This window comes from Pholcus phalangioides, unplaced genomic scaffold (genome assembly GCF_987345545.1).
Source record: "Pholcus phalangioides strain wild (caught in Gottingen) unplaced genomic scaffold, Ppha-v1.0 ptg000007l_1, whole genome shotgun sequence".
Taxonomy (NCBI): Eukaryota; Metazoa; Arthropoda; class Arachnida; order Araneae; family Pholcidae; genus Pholcus; species Pholcus phalangioides.
In genome coordinates this window covers 13,871,405-13,894,933 of record NW_028301600.1, presented here as the reverse complement: position 1 = coordinate 13,894,933, position 23,529 = coordinate 13,871,405, and the positions used below count along the sequence as shown (strand labels likewise).

Here is a 23,529-nt window from a genome sequence, read left to right as displayed (position 1 = left end):
CAGACCGCTCATGCCTGCTATTCGTTTAGTAAACAACCTCTGTGGCTTTTCTAGGAGCTTCATGTCTTTGATTTTGTAAGGGCTCCATACTTACGAACAGAACTCCAGAGTCGGGCGAATGTACTCACAGAAAGCGTATGACAACGTATGCACATCACACTTACGGTATGCCGTACATAACATATATGAAATTCTATTATCTTTGCAGACTATGCCATGATAATGATCAGTGAAATCCAGAATGCGGCTCATTGCAATATTTAAATCCACACATGTATCCAATTGCTGTAACGTTTCATTACCTGGTTGATAATATTCAGGATCGGTGCATCATTCTAAATGCATTGATCCACTTTTTGATGATGAGATAAGGAGTTTATACTCACAACTCCACTGGAAAAGTTGTTGGCATGTAATTCTTAGGCCCCTAGTGTTTTCTACTGGGGAAAATAACTTCACGTCATCAGCGAATTTCAATAGGGAGATGGGTGACACAGCCTGAGTAATATCGTAAGTGTACAAAGTAAATAAGATCGGGCCTAACACTGATCCCTGGACGACTCTGCTTGACACCTGACATTATTTAGACATAACGCTGGCTATGCGAACCTGATGAACTCTGTCTGGTAGCAGTACTTGAATTACCCTCACTACTTTATCCAGTACCTCCATGCAAGCTAGCTTCCTCAGTAGTAGCAATCTGTCTATTTTATCAAATTCCTTTTGGAAATTGGTGTAATCAATCAATCTCTTGTCCCGAGTCTATAGCACTCACCCATATATCATGACAAATCAACTGCTGCACTGGTAAGGAGTGGCCAGGAATGAATCTAAACTGAACTGTGAGGGGATTAAGCCCATCTCGTCGGCAAATGGAAGTAACTGATTGACGATGCATCTCTCGAAAATTTTGCAGGATAAATTGGTTAACGATAGGGAGTGATAATTATTCAGATCTGCCCTGGAGCCTTTATTCTTATAAATTGAACTAATAACTGCAGTTTTCCAAGATCATGGAATAGATCCGTAGTCATAGAAACATAGGTGGTGATAGACTTGGAAGCCTGGGGGGGGGCACGGTCATTATTGCTGGGGGCACGATAATGATGATGTCAATTCATATATACATCAGATCAGTCGACTCTACCATTGACACTGGGGACAATGCACCCCCCTGTATCTCCGCCCATGCATGGAAGGATGTGAAGATGGAGCTAAGCAGAGAAGATATCGGGTCTGAAAGACATTTGTAGAAACAACTGGGTATTCCGTCAGGACCCGGAGATGATCGACCAGGAAGAGAAGCAATAATAGCTTTTATCGTCTGAGTGTTGAACATATGAAAGAAGGGAAGATCATCCATAAGGCCATGATAACAATGGTCGTAACTGGACAACTGAAATTATATGAACAAGAAAATATGTTCACAAAACGTTTGTTTTCTTATCATCCGTATCGTGGTAGCATTCACAGATAGCGTTGGTATGTCCTGGAATACACGACGTCTGCGGCGGGCATCTCTGTGGAAGAAGTTCCGATCTTGATTTTTACAGAGGTTGAAGACTCTTTCTCTTGGACATAACTTGCATAGTTCCTAGCCATGACCTTGTGTTGTTCTTTAGTGGTTTGACTAGGTATTGATCTATATTGATGCCAGGCATACAATTTCCTATTCTTTAGCATTTGTAAAACCCAGTCTTTTTTCCTAAATCTCATTTGACGGGGAACATGTTCACGAGACTGCAGAAATAGAGCTGGCAAAGCATCCGCAGCTGAGATAGTTCCAGCTAGTACTTGGTACTGCAGATCTTTTACAATAGTTGATAATTGTGGATAATCTGCACTGTAATAGTTTAGTGTTGATTGACAATCTAATCCTGTTGTAATATGCAATGAGAAGTGTATCGGCAAGTGTGGTGGATTATCGCTGTTGCAGAAGGATGGAAGTGCATATACGTCATAGACCGCCGAATGATCAGTAGCAAGCAGAAGATCTAAGTTTTCCCTTTTATGGGAAAATCGACCAACTGAACAAGGCCTAGTTCTGCTGATATTGACATGAACTGTTACTCCAATTCAGAAAGGAATCTCCCGATTATCCAATCAATTCCCTGCATATTAAAGTCCCCGACCAAAAGCACGCGGAGCAGTAATGCTTTAGTTCTCTCCAAAACTCAGACCAATGATCTAAATTACATGCTTTATTTGCTGGAACATACGCCATAATAAGCCTGCACTTCCTATTTCCGCTTTTTATATCCACCGATATTATCTCAACATCTGGATTTCCATTATGTACGTTCACCAGCTTAGGTTTCGGGCTGCTTCAAATAATAATGCATACACCTCCTCCCACAGTAGTTGCTCTGTCGTTTCTGAAAATATTGTATCCTGGTAGACATATCGAGCAAGACGAGACTGACTGATGTAATCAAGTCTCTGCTATACACAGAATGTCGACCTCGTATGACTGAATGCAGCAATGCAAATCATCAATTTTATTCACAATACTTCTGGGGTTCATGAATATAACTGTAACTCTTGATTTAGAATCAGATGCATGTTCATTTGTTGAAAAAATTGACGATGACTTGTCGGGACAGTCATTGTTGATTAGAGGTGCCCCTCTGACCGGCAGATGCTTCTGTTACAGTACAATCTCCAGCCGGATCCTCCAGAAGATATCTGGGAATACCAAAAAACACTCTGATGTGTATACCAGATGGCCAGTGGAATGGATCACTCGATGAATCCCAATTACTATCGGCAGTGGTTAATACAAAAGATGCATAGTTGTTTGAGTTCCTTGTGTTCAGCTTAACGCAGTCGTACTCGAGTTTCATGTTCTGCAGTATGCAACATACGTCTGAGATAGATGTCTCTGGAGCAAATCTGTTCACCAGCAACCGACATCTGTGAATCGTCTGCAGTACACACACCTGCGATGTCATAGACATTCCCACTCTGAATTCATTACGCCGATCATTCCCAGTTGCGACATTGGATCACTGAAAACAGTTAGGTGGTACTTGATTATTTTAATCCACTTTCGAGTGAGGGTGGCCTGCCTGAAACATGTTATTTGCCAAATTTTCCTTCCCCCTGAAAGTATCAGTCAATGTTTGGGCATATGAAGTAGTAGCGACAGGCTCTGGCAATGATTCACAATTGTTTGCTCCAGATGCGTTCACATTTGAGGATGTAGCATTTGACAAGTTAGCTATCTCTGACTGCATTCCGGGAATGATCTGGGCCTCAAAGTTCCTCAAACTTCTGAAAGTTTCTCTCAGTAATCTCTGAAATATTAGCAGTTTCATAGATATTAGGCGGCGGCACAGTGATTGCAACCTCAGGCGAAGAAAGTTCATTTCCTACGATATGGACTTCATCATACAGCTTCATCATTTCATTCCTTAGCACAAAAAACCAGTGCTACCTTTGCCATTTTCCCATCACAGACTTTTGTGAACAGGAGGGTCATTTCATCCAAATGCTTGTAGAACTCGCCATTGAAGACCTTGCTTCCAATAGGCGACAAAGGCCACTCGTCCGCCATCTCGATCTTAATCCTAACTATTCCAGTATATGTGTATTAAACACCACTTTATGCTGCAATTGCAAGCTAGGCTTAACTAAAAACATAACAATTTACTCACAGTATATGTTGGTGAAATAAAAAAGACAGCATTAGTTCGAAGTATATCACAATTTACTTCCAAACTCAAAAAAACGAGCGCAAAAACAATGGCAAAAAGTATATAAATTAATTAAAATTATAGCACTCAAAACAAAAAGTCAATTATAGTGGAAGTGAACAAGTTTATTCTTGGACCAATCGACGTACGGCAGGCATTTCGCTCATGAAGAAATTGATGCCATCATTCAGTAGATTTGTGTACGGACACGTAGCATTGATTTATTTTGAACATTATTATGTTTTGGTAGTAACTTTCCAAACAAGATGGAAGAAGTTGATCAGGCTTTCCCCACATTGTATGCGTGATCCATGGCTACTATCCATGGCCGTTTTATTTAGTACATTCCCGGTTTATTTTTAATGTTTCTCAACATGAAATTCATTAAACAGATGACAAAAATGAAAGACATTGTTTTCCACTTATAATAATTTATTCAGTTATTTTAAGTTAAGCTTTTCTTTACACAATAAAAAACATTTCATTAATTTGGTTATCACAATATTAATTCTACATTAAGGCTTTTTTTTTTTAACAACAAAAATTCAATAAATTCATTGGCTATCATCGATGCAGTTCTTCGAGACACCTTTTACAGTTCCTACATCACAGGAGCCACAGCTTCCAGTCACAAATGCCCAGGTTGAGCATCTCCCTGTGATGCTTCTCCAACATGTATCCAATGTAAATGATCCCAGGAACAGCGTTGACAAGACTCACAACAGCATAGGAGGACACATGATTCAGCACCAAACAGACGATACAGCAGCCAAATGGAGAGGTCGAACGACCCGAGCGGTGCTAATATGCCACCACTGAAATCAATGTTACATGGTGACAGAAGAGGTGCTACCCAGCACACACCCCACTGGATGAAATGCCCCAGTAAAAGGAAATAGTTGTGTTCAAAACGTTTCAAGTGCATCTGTTCCCAGTACACCGCTGTTATTTGAGAGAAATAATTCTCATCATCCACTGTCACAATAACCAATCAGCGGCCCTGTAAAACGAAATTTCTGACAGGCAAGTACTTATTTGCATAATCATACAGAGTAAAACAATATTGTACAATGCCGTATGGAATCTGGCAACAACTCAAATGAAAACATGAGGGCCGATTGGTGGAGATCCGGCGGATCGATCTCCGGAGGTAAGACAAATAAACTAAAAATATAAAATGACTAGATCAAGGACTATTCCTGCAGGGGGCCTAATGGTAATGTTACATGCGCGGACGGGTATTTTTTTCTATTATGAAACTGGTTTATCTGTAAAAAAAAATAGCACTTGTCTGACAACTTATGCATTCCATCAACCTAGCATACAGCGATAATGTGCTTGTCTGACAACAGCCTTGTAAACTGATTGTTTTTCTTAACAATCAGTAAATTGACATCCTTGTAAACTGATTGAAAACTAGTTGGACTGCTCATGCAAATTGGGAAATTTCTTGCTCATCAAAGTCCTGGATTCAGCATATATGTAGACTTTTCCGGTTTACGGAAAATTCACCAACAACAATTCACCGCTAGGGAAATTCACCACTAGGAAAATTCACCGCTGGAAAATTCACAGCTAGGAAAATTCACCGACAACAGTTTGATGAGAGTCAGAAAGCGAGGGAGTGAATGATCGAGTTACTGAGTCAGTGAGCGAGGGAGTGAGCAATTGAGCTACTGAGTGAGTGACCGAGCTACTGAATTCATGAGTGAGTGACCGAGCTACTGAATTCATGAGTGAGTGACCGAGCTACTGAGTGGGTGAGTGACCGAGCTACTGAGTGGATGAGTGAGCTATTGAGTGAGTGACCGAGCTACTGAGTGGGTGAGTGACCGAGCTACTGAGTGGATGAGTGAGCTATTGAGTGAGTGACCGAGCTACTGAATTCATGAGTGGGTGACCGAGCTACTGAATTCATGAGTGAGTGAGCTACTGAGTGGATGAGTGAGCTATTGAGTGAGTGACTGAGCTACTGAGTGGATGAGTGAGCTACTGAGTGAATGAGTGACCCAGTGAGTGAGCTACTGAGTTGATTAGTGACCTAGTCAGTGATCCTAAAGATATGGCAAAGTTTTAATAATGACTTTATTAGAAGAAATTGAGATGATACGGAAGAGAGAAATTACAAATTGCTGTTGCACAAGAGAATATATTCAATAATTCCATTACTTCTATTTTTACTCAAAAGCTTCTAACAAAACTAAAATGCTTAAAATCATCTGCTGTTATCACTTTGATGTTATAAAAAACATTATTGGTCATCAGTAAGCACTGAATTATTTTTTATCATGAACTAGCTGTTACCAGCGACTTCACTGGTGTGGATTCTGCAATCTCAGATTTACTCAGCAATGATTCCCCCTAAACCACTTTAACACCTCATGATCCCCATGGGTGATGGACTTTCAGAAATCCCATTTTAGTGCGTGTCTACATCTATATACTGTATATAAAATAACATGTCCTGACACAGATTCATCATCGCTGAGCCAAAACCGCTGAAGCTATAAATATAAAATTTTGTGAATAGTTTTGTTTCACGACGTGAACTGACTAAGAAAGGTTTTTCCATATTCAACTCCTAAGTGGGGTTAAATAATGGAGGGGGTCATATGTTGGAATCACGACGAGCCGAAACCACTGAAGCTATAAATATGCCATTAGGTCGATATTGTAATACATACAATATAAATAGAACAATCAGATTTTTTAATCATTTGTGACACTACTAGGTTAAAACTAACTAATTCACTAACTCCCTCACTCAATAGGTCACTCACTCACATACTCACTCACACATATTCACTAGGTCACTCACTCACACATACTCACTAGGTCACTCACTCACACATACTCACTAGGTCACTCACTCACACATACTCACTAGGTCACTCACTCACACTAGGTCACTCACTCACACATACTCACTAGGTCACTCACTCACACTAGGTCACTCACTCACACATACTCACTAGGTCACTCACTCACACACTCACTAGGTCACTCATCCACTCACGTACTCACTAGGTCACTCATCCACTCACGTACTCACTAGGTCACTCATCCACTCACGTACTCACTAGGTCACTCATCCACTCACGTACTCACTAGGTCACTCATCCACTCACGTACTCACTAGGTCACTCATCCACTCACATACTCACTAGGTCACTCATCCACTCACTAGGTCACTCATCCACTCACATACTCACTAGGTCACTCATCCACTCACTAGGTCACTCATCCACTCACATACTCACGAGGTCACTCACTCAAATACTCACAAGGTCACTCACTCACATACTCACTAGATCGCTCACTCACATACTCATTAGATCACTCACTCACTCACTCATTAGATCACTCTCACTCACATACTCACTAGGTTACTCACTCACACATACTCACTAGGTCACTCACTCACTCATTCAATTACTAGGTCACTTACTTACATACTCAGTAGGTCACTCGCTCACTCCCACGCTAACTGACTCGCATCGAACTGCTGCCGATGAAATGTTAGTCTGTGAATTTTCCTAGCGGTGAATTGCATGGCGGTGAATTTTCCGGTGGTTAATTTTACAGCTGTGAATTTTCCTAGCGGTGAATTTTCCGGACACAGACTTTTCCACTCCCTTTCATTGCAGTTCTTTCACGCTGTCTTAATCACTTGCACTGTCCTCAGCCCCATGCTTCCAAATTTGTTATTTTTTTGATTTGGCATGGCCATGGGTCTGGGTTCTGCTTTACATTATGACTGTGATTTCGTAGATAATAGCAGCTATGGTGATCTATGGGGGCCATGGCCCCCCACATCCTGTAGCAGGGCCCCTAGGCTGGGATCTTTTGTGGGCCCCTCGGTCAGACTTTTAACGGGGCCCCTTCTGTATCTAATTTATAGCGTGAAAAAGCAAAAAAATGATAATCTTCCCGGGCCCAGGGCTAGAGCCCTGTCAGCCCCCCTATGTGGTGGCCATGATGGGGGCTCTATGATGTCGCTGTTGTGTTCAAGGAAGGGATGATCTATTGTGTTGGTTTGTTAGATTGTCCCGTACTTTACGAGACATACATATTTTTCCTTGTTATTCGCGCCGCTTGTGAAGGGCTATCCCTCCTAGATCAACACCATCTATTGCAGAAGGCTTCTGCGAGAAGCTCGTGACGTCACTGAAGGTGGTTATCTCACCTGTAGCCATTAGATATAGCAGGCCAACGCATGTGTCAGCTTTACCCTTTTTTTGTAATATAGCCAATGGCTATAGGTGAGATGACCACCTTCAGTGATGTCACGAGCTTTGCGCAGAGGTCTTCTGCTATAGATGGTGTTTATTTATTTTATACAATAATGTTGGCCGAGGCCTAAACATGAGAATGCGGTTGATGGTGACAGAAAAAAAGTTTTACATTTTTCGAAAATAAAAATAGCATGGGTGAATCAACAACAGTGGAGGGGAGAGAGTTCCAGTTAGAAATGGTATGTAGAAAAAAGCTAAATTTAAAGCAGTCGGTGGAAGCGGAGATAGGGTTAATCTTAAGTGGATGATCAAGTCTACTGGAGAGAGATGTTGGCTTGGAAATAATACCGGTGGTATCAAAATTTAAAAGGCCATAGAGAATTTTAAAAAGCATGGTTAATCGAGAAAGAAGGCGGTGAGTATTTAGAGGGAGGAGATTAAGTTTGCGTTTAAGTTCAGAGACAGATACATAGGAGGACCAACTGTCATAGATAAAACGGGCATATTTATTTTGAATTGATTCCAGCTTCTCGATATTGCTAGCAGTGTAGGGGTCCCAAATTTTGGAGGTATAGGAGAGGACTGGAAAAATATAGGTTTGATAACAGAGAAGTCTAACGTTACTCGTAGAGTGCTTTAGGTTGCGACGAAGGAAAAAGAGTTTATTGAAGCATTTTTGATAGATATAATCGATGTGTTTATTCCATGCGCAGGTCTGCTGAAATGATAACACCAAGGTATTTGTAATGAGAAACCTGGGATATGGGAGAGTTATTGAAGGAGTATGAAAATTTGAGAGGTGAGGTTTTACGTGAAATCCTCATGAGAACCGTTTTAGAGATGTTAAGAGGCATTTGCCATGTGGAGCACCATTGGGAGATGGAATTGAGATTGTGTTGGAGAAGTTCTTGGTCTTACTCGTGGGTTATGGTGCGGTAAATTACGCAATCATCAGCAAAAAGTCTCGTGGTACAGTTGAGGGTTTCAGGGAGGTCGTTAATGTATATTAAGAATAGAATTGGGGAGATTACTGATCCTTGAGGGGTTCCAGAATTTATGGTGGCCAGTGGAGAGTTGTGGTCTTTGAAATGGACATTGTTTGCAATATTTTAAGAAGGCTTCTAACCAATTAAGTAGTTGGACGTTTAGTCAGAGGGTGGAAAGTTTAAAAAGTGATTTATCGTGAGGGACTTTGTCATATGCTTTTGAGAAATCTGAAAAAATGATGTCAGTTTGTAAGTTTTTATCGATGGCTCCCAAGAGGTCATGGATGAAAAGGGCCAATTGAGAAGATGTGGAGAGAGAATGTCTAAAGCCATGCTGATTAGGGAAGAAAAATTTTATGGAGTCAAGATGGGTGCGGATTTCCTTTGCTATTATGTGTTCAAGAATTTACAGCAAGATGAGGTGATTGCAATAGGTCTGAAATTGAGGGGATCAGTAAGAGGCCCAGATTTATGGATTGGAATGATTTTGTTTGTTTTCCCAGTTAGAGGGTAGAATGGAGGAATTTAGAGAGACATTTAAAATGATCAAAAGAGAGTGTCAGTGATTTCTTCAGCACAGAATTTGAGAATATAGTTAGGGATTCCATCCGGACCCAGAGAGCGAGGTTTGAGTTTTTTCTGTAATTTAATGATGCCCTTCCTGGAGATAAAGATAGGGTTAGAGTCGGTGAATGAGTATTTTAGGGGGGTGGGATCCAATGAGAAAACTGAGCAGAAGGCTAAATTGAATTCAGTAGCAATATCCGCAGGAGAAAAGACATCTTTAGTAGAGGTTTTGAGGGATGGGTTACTAGTTAATTTGGGACGGAGGAAGGTCTAAAACTTAGAGGGATTGGTGTTGAGGTAGTTTGGTAAAGAGTGAGAAAGATATAGTGCCTTCATGTTAGTCTTCTATAACTGTCCTGATTGGCTGCTTGCTTGTAAAATAGAGCTATTGATTGATCTATTCAAATTTTCTTACAATTCCTGCTCATAATGAACTTAAGCCATTGTGCTGCAGTCAGTGGTGTTGATTTATTGTCTTTTACAAATTTTTGATGGCACTAATATATGTCTTTTTGTAGAAGTCTAAATCAGCCATGGACTTCACTTTCTGGAAAACTTACGCTTCCTGAAATTTAAATCCATGGCCCTCTTGCCAGCAGGGAGCGCGATGACCGATTTTTCATATTTTTAATTTTTTTTATAAAACGACAATGCTCATTTAATCTAATTTTTATGGGTCTCCTTGTTTGTCCCATGTAACCAAAGGGGGGATCATCATATGAAATGTAATACAGTCAAACCTCGTTAGTGCGTCACCCGGTTAACACGTCACTTCGCTTACCGGATCACTTTTTGTAAGTCCCAATTGTCCTCAGGCAGGAATTGGCAAGCTATGGCTTACTTTGCTTAACGAGTCACTCCGCTTACTAAGTCATATTTTTGCTCTCCCCAGAGTGACTCATTAACGAGGTGTGACTGTAGATGCCCCATTGTTTATTCTGTGGTATATCATCTTTCTGGGTTTCGAACTTAAGTTTTTAGTAGGCACATCTATGGGGTTGTTAGGTTAAATTTTTTGAGAATCGGTCTGATCTTGAGTGAGACTATTGAATCATAGGGTACAATCAGGGGCGTCTGAAGTGTTTTGAACCCGTGGGTTCTCGTCTTGAGTTTCATGTGGGAAATTTTGATGTCTGAATCAATTTTGGGGTGCTTGCATCCATTCTACAAATTTTCATGGGTGCTTGAGCACCCACAGCACCCCTGACTCGATGCCACTGGGTACAACTACACTTTCTTTCAGTGGTCTCTCTGTGATATTTGCTAAAGTGGTGCCTCTTGTTGGTTTAATGCATTTTCTACTCATTTCGTAAATGATTTTGGCATTGAACCCCTTGTCTTTAGCAATTGCTCTGATGGTTTCTAGTTCAGGGTCTAATGTGTTCCGATTTGAGCAGATGTTAAATGCTCCCACCAAGTAAGTTGTGAAATGCAGAGAGTTTCTGTTGCATGAGATGACATGATCTAAAATAAGGTGGCAGTGAGGCCGAGAATAGTTTACAATAGACAGAGGTTTTGAAATGTGATTTCTGTTTAGTTACTAATATGTCCAAGGACAGTTTATTATTAGTTTCAAATTTGGCTTTCAACTGAACTTGAGAGTCTATATCATTCATAATGAGTAGCAATTGTTCTAAGTCATCTTTGGAATCATTCCATAGCACAAAAGTATCATCCACATATCTCTGATAAAATGAGTGGCACGACGTTCAATAGCTTTCTCTCAAACTCGTTCATATATATATATATATATATATATATATATATATATATATATGAATTTATTTTGTGATATATATCACAAAATTGGGGAGAGGGGGGGTGTAAAACTTGTCATTGAAACTGAAGGCTATTTGTAAGAAACATGTGAGTGTGAGATTGCACATTTCTTCTACTTCAGGCTGGGAAACTGTGTTTTAAGTCGTATTTCTACACATCTAATACTGCTAGTTATAGGAATGTTAATGAACACTGAGACTATGTCAAAAGACCATGTTAAGCTGCTTGAGTTCAACTGTATGCATGATTTGAGCAAAGCTTGATGAATTTGTTTTATTATTTGAGTTAGTGAGTGGAGAGAGAATCGGAACGTGGATTTTAACAAGGTTATATGAAGCTGTACCTATGCTAGAAACTATGGGACGAAGAGATAATGTGGGTTTGTACACTTTGTGTAGGCCATAGATATGCGAGAAAATGCTGTTTGATGGAATCATGCTCTTTTTTTTACATGATCAGGAAGGGAGACACTTGTTTTTACCTCTTTCACTTTTCTCAAGTGGGAATGGGATGGATCTTTCTTTAATTCTTTATATGGGTCACTCAAAATACACTGCTGGCCACCCAAATTGCAACACCAAGAAAGACAAGAGATATCGCAACAATATTTATTTTGTAGATAACATGTTGACCAAGCATCAAATGATTAAATTTATAGACTTCTGTGAAGTGTGGTTCCTGCCAAAATCAGTAGCCAGAGTAGCCGCCATTGTTGGAGATCACCACTGCCACACGCCTCGGCATTGATTCAAAGAGACTTTGGATGTGTTCTTGGGGTACAGCAGACCAAGCAGCTTCCACACGTTGCCAAAGTTGATCTGGTGTGGCAGCTGGGGATGTAATCTGGGTCAATCGTTGAGCAACCATGGACCACATGTTTTCTATCGGCGAAAGATCCGGAGAGCGAGCTGGCCAGGGAAGCAATTCAATCTGGCGATCGACGAAGAACCTTTGGACAATGCGTGCCACGTGTGGTCGAGCATTATCCTGTTGAAATATGGCTGTGGGCAAGCCCTGAAGGTAAGGAAGGACAACTGGCTCCAACACCTCGGAGATGTAGCGCTGGCTTTTTAAAGTACCGGCAATGCGTACTAGAGGAGTGCGAGAGTGATATCCAATACCGCCCCATACCATAATACCCGGTGCAGGACCAGTGTGGCGGTGCATAATGCAGCTGTTCAACATCTTCTCTCCACGGTGTCTCCAGACTCGAATCCGACCATTGTGGTGTTGCAGACAGAAGCGTGACTCGTCAGTAAAGACAATTTCATTCCATTGTGCCGTCCACATCCTTCTTTCATCGCACCATTGGCGGCGGAGACGTCTGTGGTTCTGCGTCAAGGGTAGACAAAGCAATGGGCGTCTTGCGGACAGACCACTCTGCTGTAAACGGCGTCGAATGGTACGCGCAGACACTGGATGATGCGGTACAGAAAGAATGTGCTGTGCTATGGTTTGTGATGTGGCTGAGCGATCTGTCACTGCCATACACACAATACGCCTGTCATCACGTGAAGTGGTGCACTGAGGTGGATGCGATCGAACACGTCGGTCCGTCGTACCCTCCTGCATCCAACGATCACATATCCGCATTACAGTTGTTTGGTTTCGTCCAACACGACTACCGATTTCCCTGAAAGATAATCCACAATCTCGGTAGGCCACTATCCTTCCTCTGTCGAACTCGGATACTTGATCAAAAGATGATCGCTGTTTTCTACGAGGCATAATTGATCGTTTTTTTGAAAAAACCACAAGAAAAACACAATTGCCGTACTTCAAATCGTCGAAATCTCCAAGCCTTAAATAGCGCTTTGAAGTGACGCCACAAGCGCGCGTGATGTGCGTCTGCGCTGAAATTCTAATCATTTGCATATCTCACCTCCGCTAATGCATGTTGTAAATTTCATATTATTTGCATGCTTCCTTCAGGGTGTTGCATTTACGGTGGCCAGCAGTGTATGTCATACCATTAACTTCAACTAATGCTCTTTGAGCATTACAACAATTTCCCCCCGCTTTAGAAATCATGATATTTTTATCACTCTGTAGTTGCTTAATGCTCTAGAGCAGATAAAGGAAAGAAATTTGAATACATCAATCAGATAGATCCATTTCTCAAGCAACCAATCAGGACATAGAAGTCTTACACGCAGGCACTCAGCTTCATTCTGGTCACAACGTTTGACTTGGACATATGTATATTTTTTTTCTGCTGAGCAACTGAGAATTAAGATTTGGTAACCAATCCAAGCGGGATCCTCGGTTAGCATGGTATATATATTTTTTAATCCTCTGAAGACAACAACCATAACCTGTCGAAATGTATCATGAGTTTCATATTTTCCTTGTATTTGGTATTTTCATTGGTGATTTTTCTGAGTATTATTAGGCAAAGTTTACCTACTCTTCCACACATTTATTTTTATTGGAAACTTGATTAAAACAGTGTTAAGATCTCTTATAAGAAATTTATTGAGATGAAAACATGTGTTTATACATTTTTATACATATGTTAAATACGCGAGTTTTTATGCATGAATAAATCACCTCTACATTATTTAGTCATCCAAACAGAAATCACAAAGTTTTTAAGTTTTGTTAACAATGAACACATCTCGTGGCACCACTTGAAACATTTCGAACATTTCACCAGTTTTAATGTAATTATCTATGGAGTCATATTTCCGTTGTATTTTTGGGAGGTTGATGATGTGTTCCAAGCTGATATTTATATTCAATGATGAGACTTTTTTTAGCATTAAAGAATTGTTTCTGCTTGCTTTTTTCCACCATTTTTTTTCGAAAGAGGATTTTAGAAATGTTTTATGGGAATTTTTCCTGTCACCAAGAATGAGGTCCCGGCTGTGGAAAATATTAAGGCTAGTTGACTAGAACTTTCTTAATGTTTCTTGGATCATACATCAATCAAAATGAGTCTAAGTAGTCAGAAAAAAAATATAGAGAAAAGTATTTTGTAGCAAAAATTGTGACAGTTCCTGACTAAATGACTACAGCTAGATGATTGTGATGAAGGCAATGTAATATTCAAGTAGTGATCTACAATTATGAATTGCTAACTGATGAAAAACGTATCCTAAAGCAGGAATATAACTGCTCAAAATTGATTTTGCACTGTAACAAATTATAACGAAAACTATTTTTGAAAAATGAAAGCGTAAATGAGAGAAGAGGGCAGAGCACTTCAAATAGTCAACTAAATGGTTCTGAAAAGTTTCCTTTCACTCTCCCAAGATAGCAGCTTTATACATGCAAATTAGAGAGGGGACAAATTTAAGGCAGGGGATGGATTTCGGGAATTTTCCTCTATTCGTATGGGTTCTAATAAAAATTAGACTTTCATTCCTAAGGTAACCATACCTAATCTAGGAAAATACTATAAATCACAATACTAAACATGGAATAAATTGTAGCCAAAAAATTCTATTTATGACAAATTTGCTAATTTTTGCTAAAATCAGGGTCGTCTTTATCATGCAGGGCCAGGTGCAAAAAAAATTTCAAGGCTCCTTAGCCCTGATTTTACATATTTGGGGGGATCGGCATCCAAAGATTCATGCAATATCACAATGTACAGGAATGCTGAAAAATAGCCACTTATCAATGAAAATTCGGAATTATTCAAAGAAAAAATCCCAGAATCAAAATTCAGAATTAATGAGAGAAAAATCACAGAATTAGGGAAATGAAAATTCAGAGGTAATGAGCAAAATAATTCCAGAATTCATTAAAATTCAGAATTAATGAGATGAAAAATCCCAGAATTAAAAATATATCTGATATATGTATATTTTTTTCACTTCTATTATCATAAGTGGGGGGCCTCCTAAACCGCAGTGCCCAGTGTAACCGCACTTATCGCACACCCCTTTGGGTGGCTCTAGTTAAAATTGCTGGGGGTGGGGGGGATAAAGGATTGCAGCACATCACAGTAAACTAAAATATATTTCATGAAAAAGCATTCATCATGAATACTTTTCATGAAAAAATATATGGGAAACTGATCAAAATTACTTACAAAAATTACGGCAAAATACGATGGCACTCACAGTGAATTGAAATACAGTTCACAGAAAAATGTTGATCATGACAAATACTTGAGATAAGTATTTATGTATATTTTTAATTATCATAGTGTAATTTATATAAGTTTTAATAGTCATCATCATTCACCATTTTAAGTGAGGATTATAAATTTGAATGGGCTTCCTTAAAAAAAACCAGGCAATTGTATAAAGTCGGAACGGACAAAAATACATGAATGTCCCGTAAAATATAGGGCACATGGTCAGGCAACTCATGTTGTAAGTTAGAGGTCTATCGAATCATCTTAAATATGCTACTGGTCCTTGGGGTTCTGAAAGGTTAAGAAACGCTGACTTAGAGTTAGTTGGACACTCGTATTATTTATTTAATTAAGCAACCTTGGCATTTATTACATTTCGAAAAAAAAGAAAATTTGCTATTTATTGAGTTTACCATTTCTGGTCTTGAAATACTTAACTTTCAGCATGTTGAACAGGGCCGTCTTAAGAGCATCATGGGCCCTGGGCCAAATGATTTTTCCAAGGCCCTTCTAGGCAGATTTTCGAAAATCTCAATCAGATCCCATTTTTGTGAGGCCCCCCTTTTCTCTGAGGCCCCGGGCCATGCCTTAAGACGGCTGGCTCTGTGTATCAATAGTTTTTTATTTTACTATTTATCATTTTTAAATTTTTTGTTTAGTTCAGTTCACACCTTTTGATAAACTTGAAATCTAAACAAATTAACACCTAAAAAACTTTATATTCTCCTAGAAAAAGTATTATTTAGTACTGACTGAGCAAAGAACATTGGAAGCTCAGCCATGCTTCTGATAACATTTTTTTATATGGTGTCTCCCTTTCGAAAGAGGAAATATACACCCTTTAAGTGACAGCTTTCTATTTTTCTTTTATTTAATTGCTTAAATTAAATTTTCAGTACCTGACAATATTTTTTTGTTTTTACACTTGTAAGTGTCGAATCAGCTTGGCTTGGATGTTCTGGCTTGAACATGAGAAATAATATTTTACTTCTCTCATGACAATGTGTAACAGGTTTTCCTGGTTTTTTTTATTTTTTTTAAATCTGAAATCAGTCGGTTTCAATATGTGTAAATAACTTCTGTATAAGTGGAAATTATGCGAATGCACATTATTTTATTTAAGTGATGTTGTTCTTCATTCTTCTTTGTTCAGGGATCTTTGAAAGAAGAGACCCTCAATAATTTGGATCAATACATAATTCGAGATGAACGACTGCCTATGTTATTCAAAAGGTAATTTCAAATTTTTAATATTTTTAAAAATATTTGAATTGAAGTCAAGTGCAAATGTTGTTAATCAAATCACTTATTATGTTTATACAAATGCAACACCACAACAGGCAAAAGGGCCAACGTGGTGGCTGAGAAAAAGATTCCTGTAACAAATATGGATGTCATATATTTCAAAAATACAGCAATAAAATATTATACACTGCTCATAAAGAATACTTATGGTTGTCTTATTCTAAGTATGGATAGCTTCTCGATTTACCCCAACATGTTTATCGTATTTCTTTTGAAATGTGTCAATTGTGTTACAATTTACTACCTCTGGGGGTAAGCTATTCCATTTATTAACAACCCTATTAGAGAAAAATTATCTGCGACACCATAACCTTGCATTGTCCCTCACCAATCGATACTGGTGTCCTCTTGTAAAAGCAGTCGATTGGCGGTGTACTAAAAGTTCATGGTCCATGCTATCCATCCCATTGAAAATTTTGAACACTTCGATCATATCTCCTCAACACCTGCGTTCATCCAATGTAAACATATTCAAAAAATGAAGTCTCTCTTCATAACTCAAGCCCCATGTGCCAATAAGGACACGTGTAGCTCTTCTCTGCACCCCTTCAACCAAGTCTATGTAGGTATGGTCTCCAAAACCTTACAGCATACTCCATTCCAGGACGAACTAAGCCTCGAAAAAGCGGAAGAATCACAAGGTGGCTGAGAAAAAGATGCCCATAATAAATACGGATGTCATATATTTCAAAAATACAGCAACCCAGTTAAAAAAGCTATTACAAACAGTATATATATATATATATACACGATGAAATATTATGCAATGCCCATAAAGTAAACTGAAGAGCCAAAAAAACTTGTACAGGCATGCGTATGCAAATAAAGAGATATGGAACCAATCAGAGTACGGCGCTGCGGTCGCCACCGGCTATATAACACCACAAGTGTCTGGCATAGTTGTTAGATCGGTTACTGCTACTACAATGGCAGGTTATCGAGATTTAAGTGAGTTTGAACGTGGTGTTATAGTCGACGCACGAGAGATGGGACATAGCATCTCCGAGGTAGCGATGAAATTTGGAGTTTCACGTACGACCATTTCACGAGTGTACCGTGAATATCGGGAATCCGGTAAAAAATTAAATCTACGACATCACTGCGGCCGGAAAAAGATCATGCAAGAACGGGACCAACGACGACTGACGAGAATCATTAAACGTGACAGATGTGCAACCCTTCCGCAAATTGCTGCAGATTTCAATGCTGGGCCATCAACAAGTGTCAGGGTGTGAACCATTCAATGAAACATCATCGATATGGGCTTTCGGAGCCGAAGGCTCATTCGTGTACCCTTGATGACTGCACGACACAAAGCTTTGGAAACACGTTGCCTGGTCTGACGAGTCTCGGTTCCAATTGCTTCGAGCTGATGGACGTGTACGGGTATGGAGACAACCTCATGAATCCATGGACCCTACATGTCAACAGGGGACTGCTCAAGCTGGTGGAGGCTCTGTGATGGTATGGGGTGTGTGCAGTTGGCGTAATATGGGACCCCTGATACGTCTAGATATGACTCTGACAGGTGACAGGTACGTAAGCATCCTGTCTGATCACCTGCACCCATTCATGTCCATTGTGCATTCCGACGGACTTGGACAATTTCAGCAGGACAATGCGACACCCCACATGTCCAGAATTGCTACAAAGTGGCTCCAGGAACACTCTTCTGACTTTAGACACTTCCGCGGGCCACCAAAATCTCCAGACATGAACATTATTGAACATATCTGGGATGCCTTGCAACGTGCTGTTCAGAAATCTCCACCCCTCTTACTCCTACGGATTTATGGACAGCCTTGCAGGAAAAGCGGAAGAATGACTGTTGGAGAACGCGAAGAGACCTTTTTCAAAATGAAACAGAGCATTCTATTTGCTTTTTTGACCACCACTGAACAATGTTCAGAAAACCTAAGCTGCTCATCAATGAGAATACCCAAATCGGTGACCCTAGTTGCATCCGGGATAGTGACACCATTCAACTCATAAGAGAACCGTGGGTTGTTTGAACCAAAATGAGCGATCATGCACTTATCAACGTTACATGTCATGGTCCATTCATGCCCATGCTGCAATCCTGTTTAAGTTGATCTGCAGCATATCTAGTATTTATACTTAGATAAGTCTGTTGCCTTATCTAAGTATATATATACCTTCTTAATTCCTCCCATTATAAGCTTTGTATTTCTTTTCAAAAGTGTCAATTGTATCAGAATTCAAAACACCCAGAGGCAAGCATTTATTCATAATCCTATTAGAGAAAAATTCTCTGCGACACCACAACCTGGAGTTGTCCCTTACCAAAAGCAGTGTGTACCTCTTCTCTGCACCCCCTCAACCAAGTCTATATCCCTCAGTAGGTACAAGTCTTGAAAACTTTATGGCATATTTCAGTCCAAGACGAACTAAGTCCTAGAAAAGAGGAAGAATCACTAGAAGAACACGAAGACATCTTTTTAAGAATCAAACCAAACATTCCATTTGCTTTTTTTGATCACTGCTGAACAATGTTCAGAAAACAAGCTGCTTGTCAACGAGAATTACAATATTGGTGATTTTAGTTGCATCCGGGATAATAATACCATCCAACTTATGAAACGTGTTGTTCGAACCAAAATGAGCAACCACGCACTTGTCAACACTAAAGGTCATGTTCTATTTATTAGCTCATGCTGTAATCATATTCAAGTTTGTCTTTTGTCTGGAGCATCTCCTATCGCTTGGTTTCCTAATAAATGCCATTAGCCTCACATCATCTGTGAATTTACTAACGATCCCATCAATACAGTGATTGAGTTTATTGATAAAAAGTCAAAAAAGTATGGGACCAAGAAACTTCCTTGAGGAACTCTACTTTTGACGCCTGTCCAACCAGAGAAGTCCCCTTTCACCATTACTTGTTGTGACCTATCTCTTAACCACGATTCTATCCCATTCAGCAAGTTGCCACCAATTCCGATCTCGTGTAAACGCTTCAAGAGTTTACCATGTTGGACCCGATAGAATGCCTTCTGGAAATCAAGGTAAACAACTACATTTTTGCTCTTACCCAAAGCCTTCGTCACATCCTCATAGAAGCAAAGGAGATTAGTTACACATGACTTCCCCTTCCTGAACCCATGCTGATTATCCTACAATACATTATTCTCGCCTATTCACTTCACAACTGCCTTTTGATGATAATTTCCAAAATTTTCGAGAGGGAGCTCATCAAACTCACTGGATGATAATTGGTCACAGCTTCTCTTTTACCCTTTTTAAATATTGGAACAATATTAGCAAGTTTCCAATCCCTTGGAACGATACCCTCAGCAACACTACTCCTGTATATCTGTGCGACTGGCCCCAACAACTCATTAGAAAATTCCCTGGGATAGATATCATCTGGTCCTCCTGCTTTGCTTGCACATACATTTCTTAGAAGATTTAGGACCTCCACGTCTTCCACTTGAATATCATTTAAGGTTTTATTACCCCATGCAACACCCGTATATTGAATATCATTACCTCTATTGAAAACGGGCGCGAAAAAGTCATTGAAATCACTACACATGCCTACATTGTTCCCTAACCTAGACCCTCCTATCAAGATGGGGCCAACTGTCCCCTTACATCCATTATTGACGTATCAAAAAAATTATTTTGGATCAGAGCCAATGTTATCTGCCAACCTAGATTCAACTTCCTTTTTACTATCCCTTATTGCTTTCTTCAGCTCTCTTCTTTTATCAGTAAACAATGAAAGGTCACCTCGTCCACTTTTATACTCACTGAATGCTCTTGTCTTTTCATGATAAAGGTTACACACACTATCCGTGAACCACATAGGGTGCGATGTACAAACACGCTTTTTTTTAACAAAGGGTATGACGTCGTGCAAAACAGAGAAGAGCTTTGTACTAAATTTTTCCCATTGACTTACCACCCCCTACTGATTCCAACCGGTCTTTGAAAACTTCCGCCAACCTTTCTCTCAAAATATCGAAGTTAGTTCTCTGAAAACAAGGAACCAGTCTTTTGTTATCAACCTTTTCCCAAATTTGACATTTGATGCCCATATATGAAAAAGGGTTTTTTTCCATTGCAAACAATTTAAGGAACAGAATAATTTCAAGCATTGCCGGATCAGAGACGGTAAGATTTTCTTGAGACAACATGATGACTCCAGGGTAATCAGAATTACTCATATTGATGATTTGAATGATGTCTATTAATTTTAATTCTAACTTCACTGAACTGAGCACCCTGGATAAATTAAATAAATTCCTCTCTCCCAGCAATAATAATGTTCCATACTCTTCATTAAATTTATTCCACACCAACATTCGTAGTGTTAGAGCAAATTTTGATCAATTATTGTCTACTTTGGGCGACAACATTGAAACTGTAAATATCATTGTTTTGTCTGAGGTTTGGATCTTTGATTATGAAACCAAATTTTTTAATATTCCTGGATTTAAACTCTCTTTCTGTTGTTGCCAATATAATAGTTCAGAGGTATATTGGTATACATAAATGAATGACTCAATTTTAATCAAATATCTTCTATAACTATACATACTGCTGAAATAATAGCCCTAGTTGAACCATCTTTAAACATGACAATTTTTTCTATCTGCAGATCCCACTTATTTCCAGTAACAGAATTTATCAATGAATTGAAACTTATTTTAAATAATACCAAATGCAAAAATATCATGATCATTGGTGATATCAATATTAACCTCTTGAATACCGAATCGAATATTTGTATTGAATATATGGATTATCCATGTAGTTTTGGTTTTCAACCTTTGATTCAAAATATAACCAGACCTCAGTCGGGAACATGTCTCGATCATATTTTCTTGCGTCATTCCCCAATAATTACTAATATTTATCCATCTATATTTTCCACTAATATCACAGATCATAACCCTATATTCTGTAAATTGTTATTCAGTAATATTAATGTAATCAGTAATGGTCGCAAACTAAAATGTTCTGCTAAAATAATTGACTACAACAAGCTAATTAGGTATTTGCAATACTATACATTTTCATCAAATGCTACTGACTCCTGTGACTTGTTCGATGAATTTGTATCCAAACTTCAAACGATTGTTTAAACCATACTAGAAACGTCAACCACACAAGATATAAAATCAAACAGAAACCTTGGATCTCACTCGAACTAAAACATCTTATAAAAATAAAACAAAATCTATACAAAAAATCTCGAAAATACCCTTTTGATGTTTCTATAAATATAGCTTATAAAAATGTTGCTCGAATGGTCAAGTCCCAAATTAGAATTGCTAAAAAATAATTATTACTCCGAACAATTTTCGAAATGTAACACATCTAAAAAACGCTGGAAGTTATTGGATGAAATAATATTCAAAGATAATAATCAAAATTCATTACCAACAAACTGTGACAACAACACCCTCGCCCAAAATTTCAATGCCCACTTCATTAACATTTCACCACTCAATATTAATATAAATGATGATTATATACACTATATCCAGTCACACACATAGTCAACTCAATATACCTCACTCCAACTTTTCCGGAAGAAATTTTAGAATTTATTAAGACTTTACCTGCTACCGGGTCTTCCTCAGATACGTTGAACTCGAAAGTTCTAAAAATACTTCCTAATAACAACGTAAACGTACTCTCCGACTTAATAAATAATTGTATTACAAATGGCGAATTTCCCGAATCATTAAAATTAGCAGTTGTAACCCCAATTCCTAAAAATGGTGATCCGAATGATCTCAACAACTTTAGACCGATTTCAGTTTTGTCGTCACTTTCAAAGCTTTTTGAAATTATCATTAAGAATAGAATGTTTTTTTTTCTCGCATGTAAATTTTTTTTGTATTAATCAATATGGTTTTCTTCCAAACAGAAACTGCCCTTTTAACATTCACTAAGTATATTGTAGAAAAAATTGATACATCCAAAAAGACTATTGCCGTTTTCCTGGACATAAAAAAAGCATTTGAGAGTGTCGACCGTCGTATCTTACTCAATAAATTACATATTTTTGGTATCAGAGGTAATGCACATAAATTAATTGCTTCTTATCTTAGTCATAGATCTCAAATAGTTAAAGTTGGATATAATCTTAGTAATCCATTAGAAACAATCAAAGGTGTACCTCAGGGCTCTGTTCTGGGACCATTATTATTTAATATATTCATAAATGACCTTTGTAACATTGAATTAACTGGTAAAATCATAACATTTGCAGATGACACAGTATTGCTTTATTCAACTGATGACAACCATTCACTTGCAAGTTCGATAAACGCTGATTTATTAATAATTCGTAATTGGTTTATCAGTAACAACTTACAAATAAATGTAACAAAAACTAAGTTTATGTACTTCTCTTCTATGACTAATATAAACTTCAACCATAATCTGATATTCCACAATAATTGCCAAAATATTTCAACTTGTAACTGCCAGAGTCTCGAACAGGTTTCCACGATTAAATACTTAGGTATTCATATTGATCATGACCTCAGATGGAAACTCATGTAAAATGTGTACGCAAAGTAAACTTCGCTATGTAATTTACAAATTATATTACCTAAAACATGTATAGATCACTCGTTCATGTTAACACTTTATTACTCATTATTTCATTCCCTTCTGTTATATGGTTTGGCTATCTTTGGTGGGGACTTCATTTCAAATCTTACACCAATAATGAAACTCCAAAAAAGAGCAATAAGACTCATTGCAAGTGACTATTTGACTACTCCAAAACAACTTTTTCACAGTCTTGGAATCCTTCCCCTCTGTCAGCTTTATTTCTACAAATCTACTATGATTATTTTTAAACGACAATTTGGTTTACCTCTGAACAGTTC

At 38.6% G+C, this 23,529-nt stretch overlaps 1 protein-coding gene across 7 annotated transcripts in view; it reads left to right on the top strand.

The window, feature by feature from the left end:
- Nt5b (5' nucleotidase B) overlaps nucleotides 1-23,529 on the top strand; it is a 294,946-nt gene that overhangs the window by 147,429 nt on the left and 123,988 nt on the right. For all 7 annotated transcript variants that reach the window (XM_089232682.1, XM_089232683.1, XM_089232686.1 and 4 more), the window contains one exon: nucleotides 16,503-16,582. In XM_089232682.1, coding sequence (XP_089088808.1) covers nucleotides 16,503-16,582 — 80 coding nt within the window. The remainder of the gene's footprint in view (nucleotides 1-16,502; nucleotides 16,583-23,529) is intronic.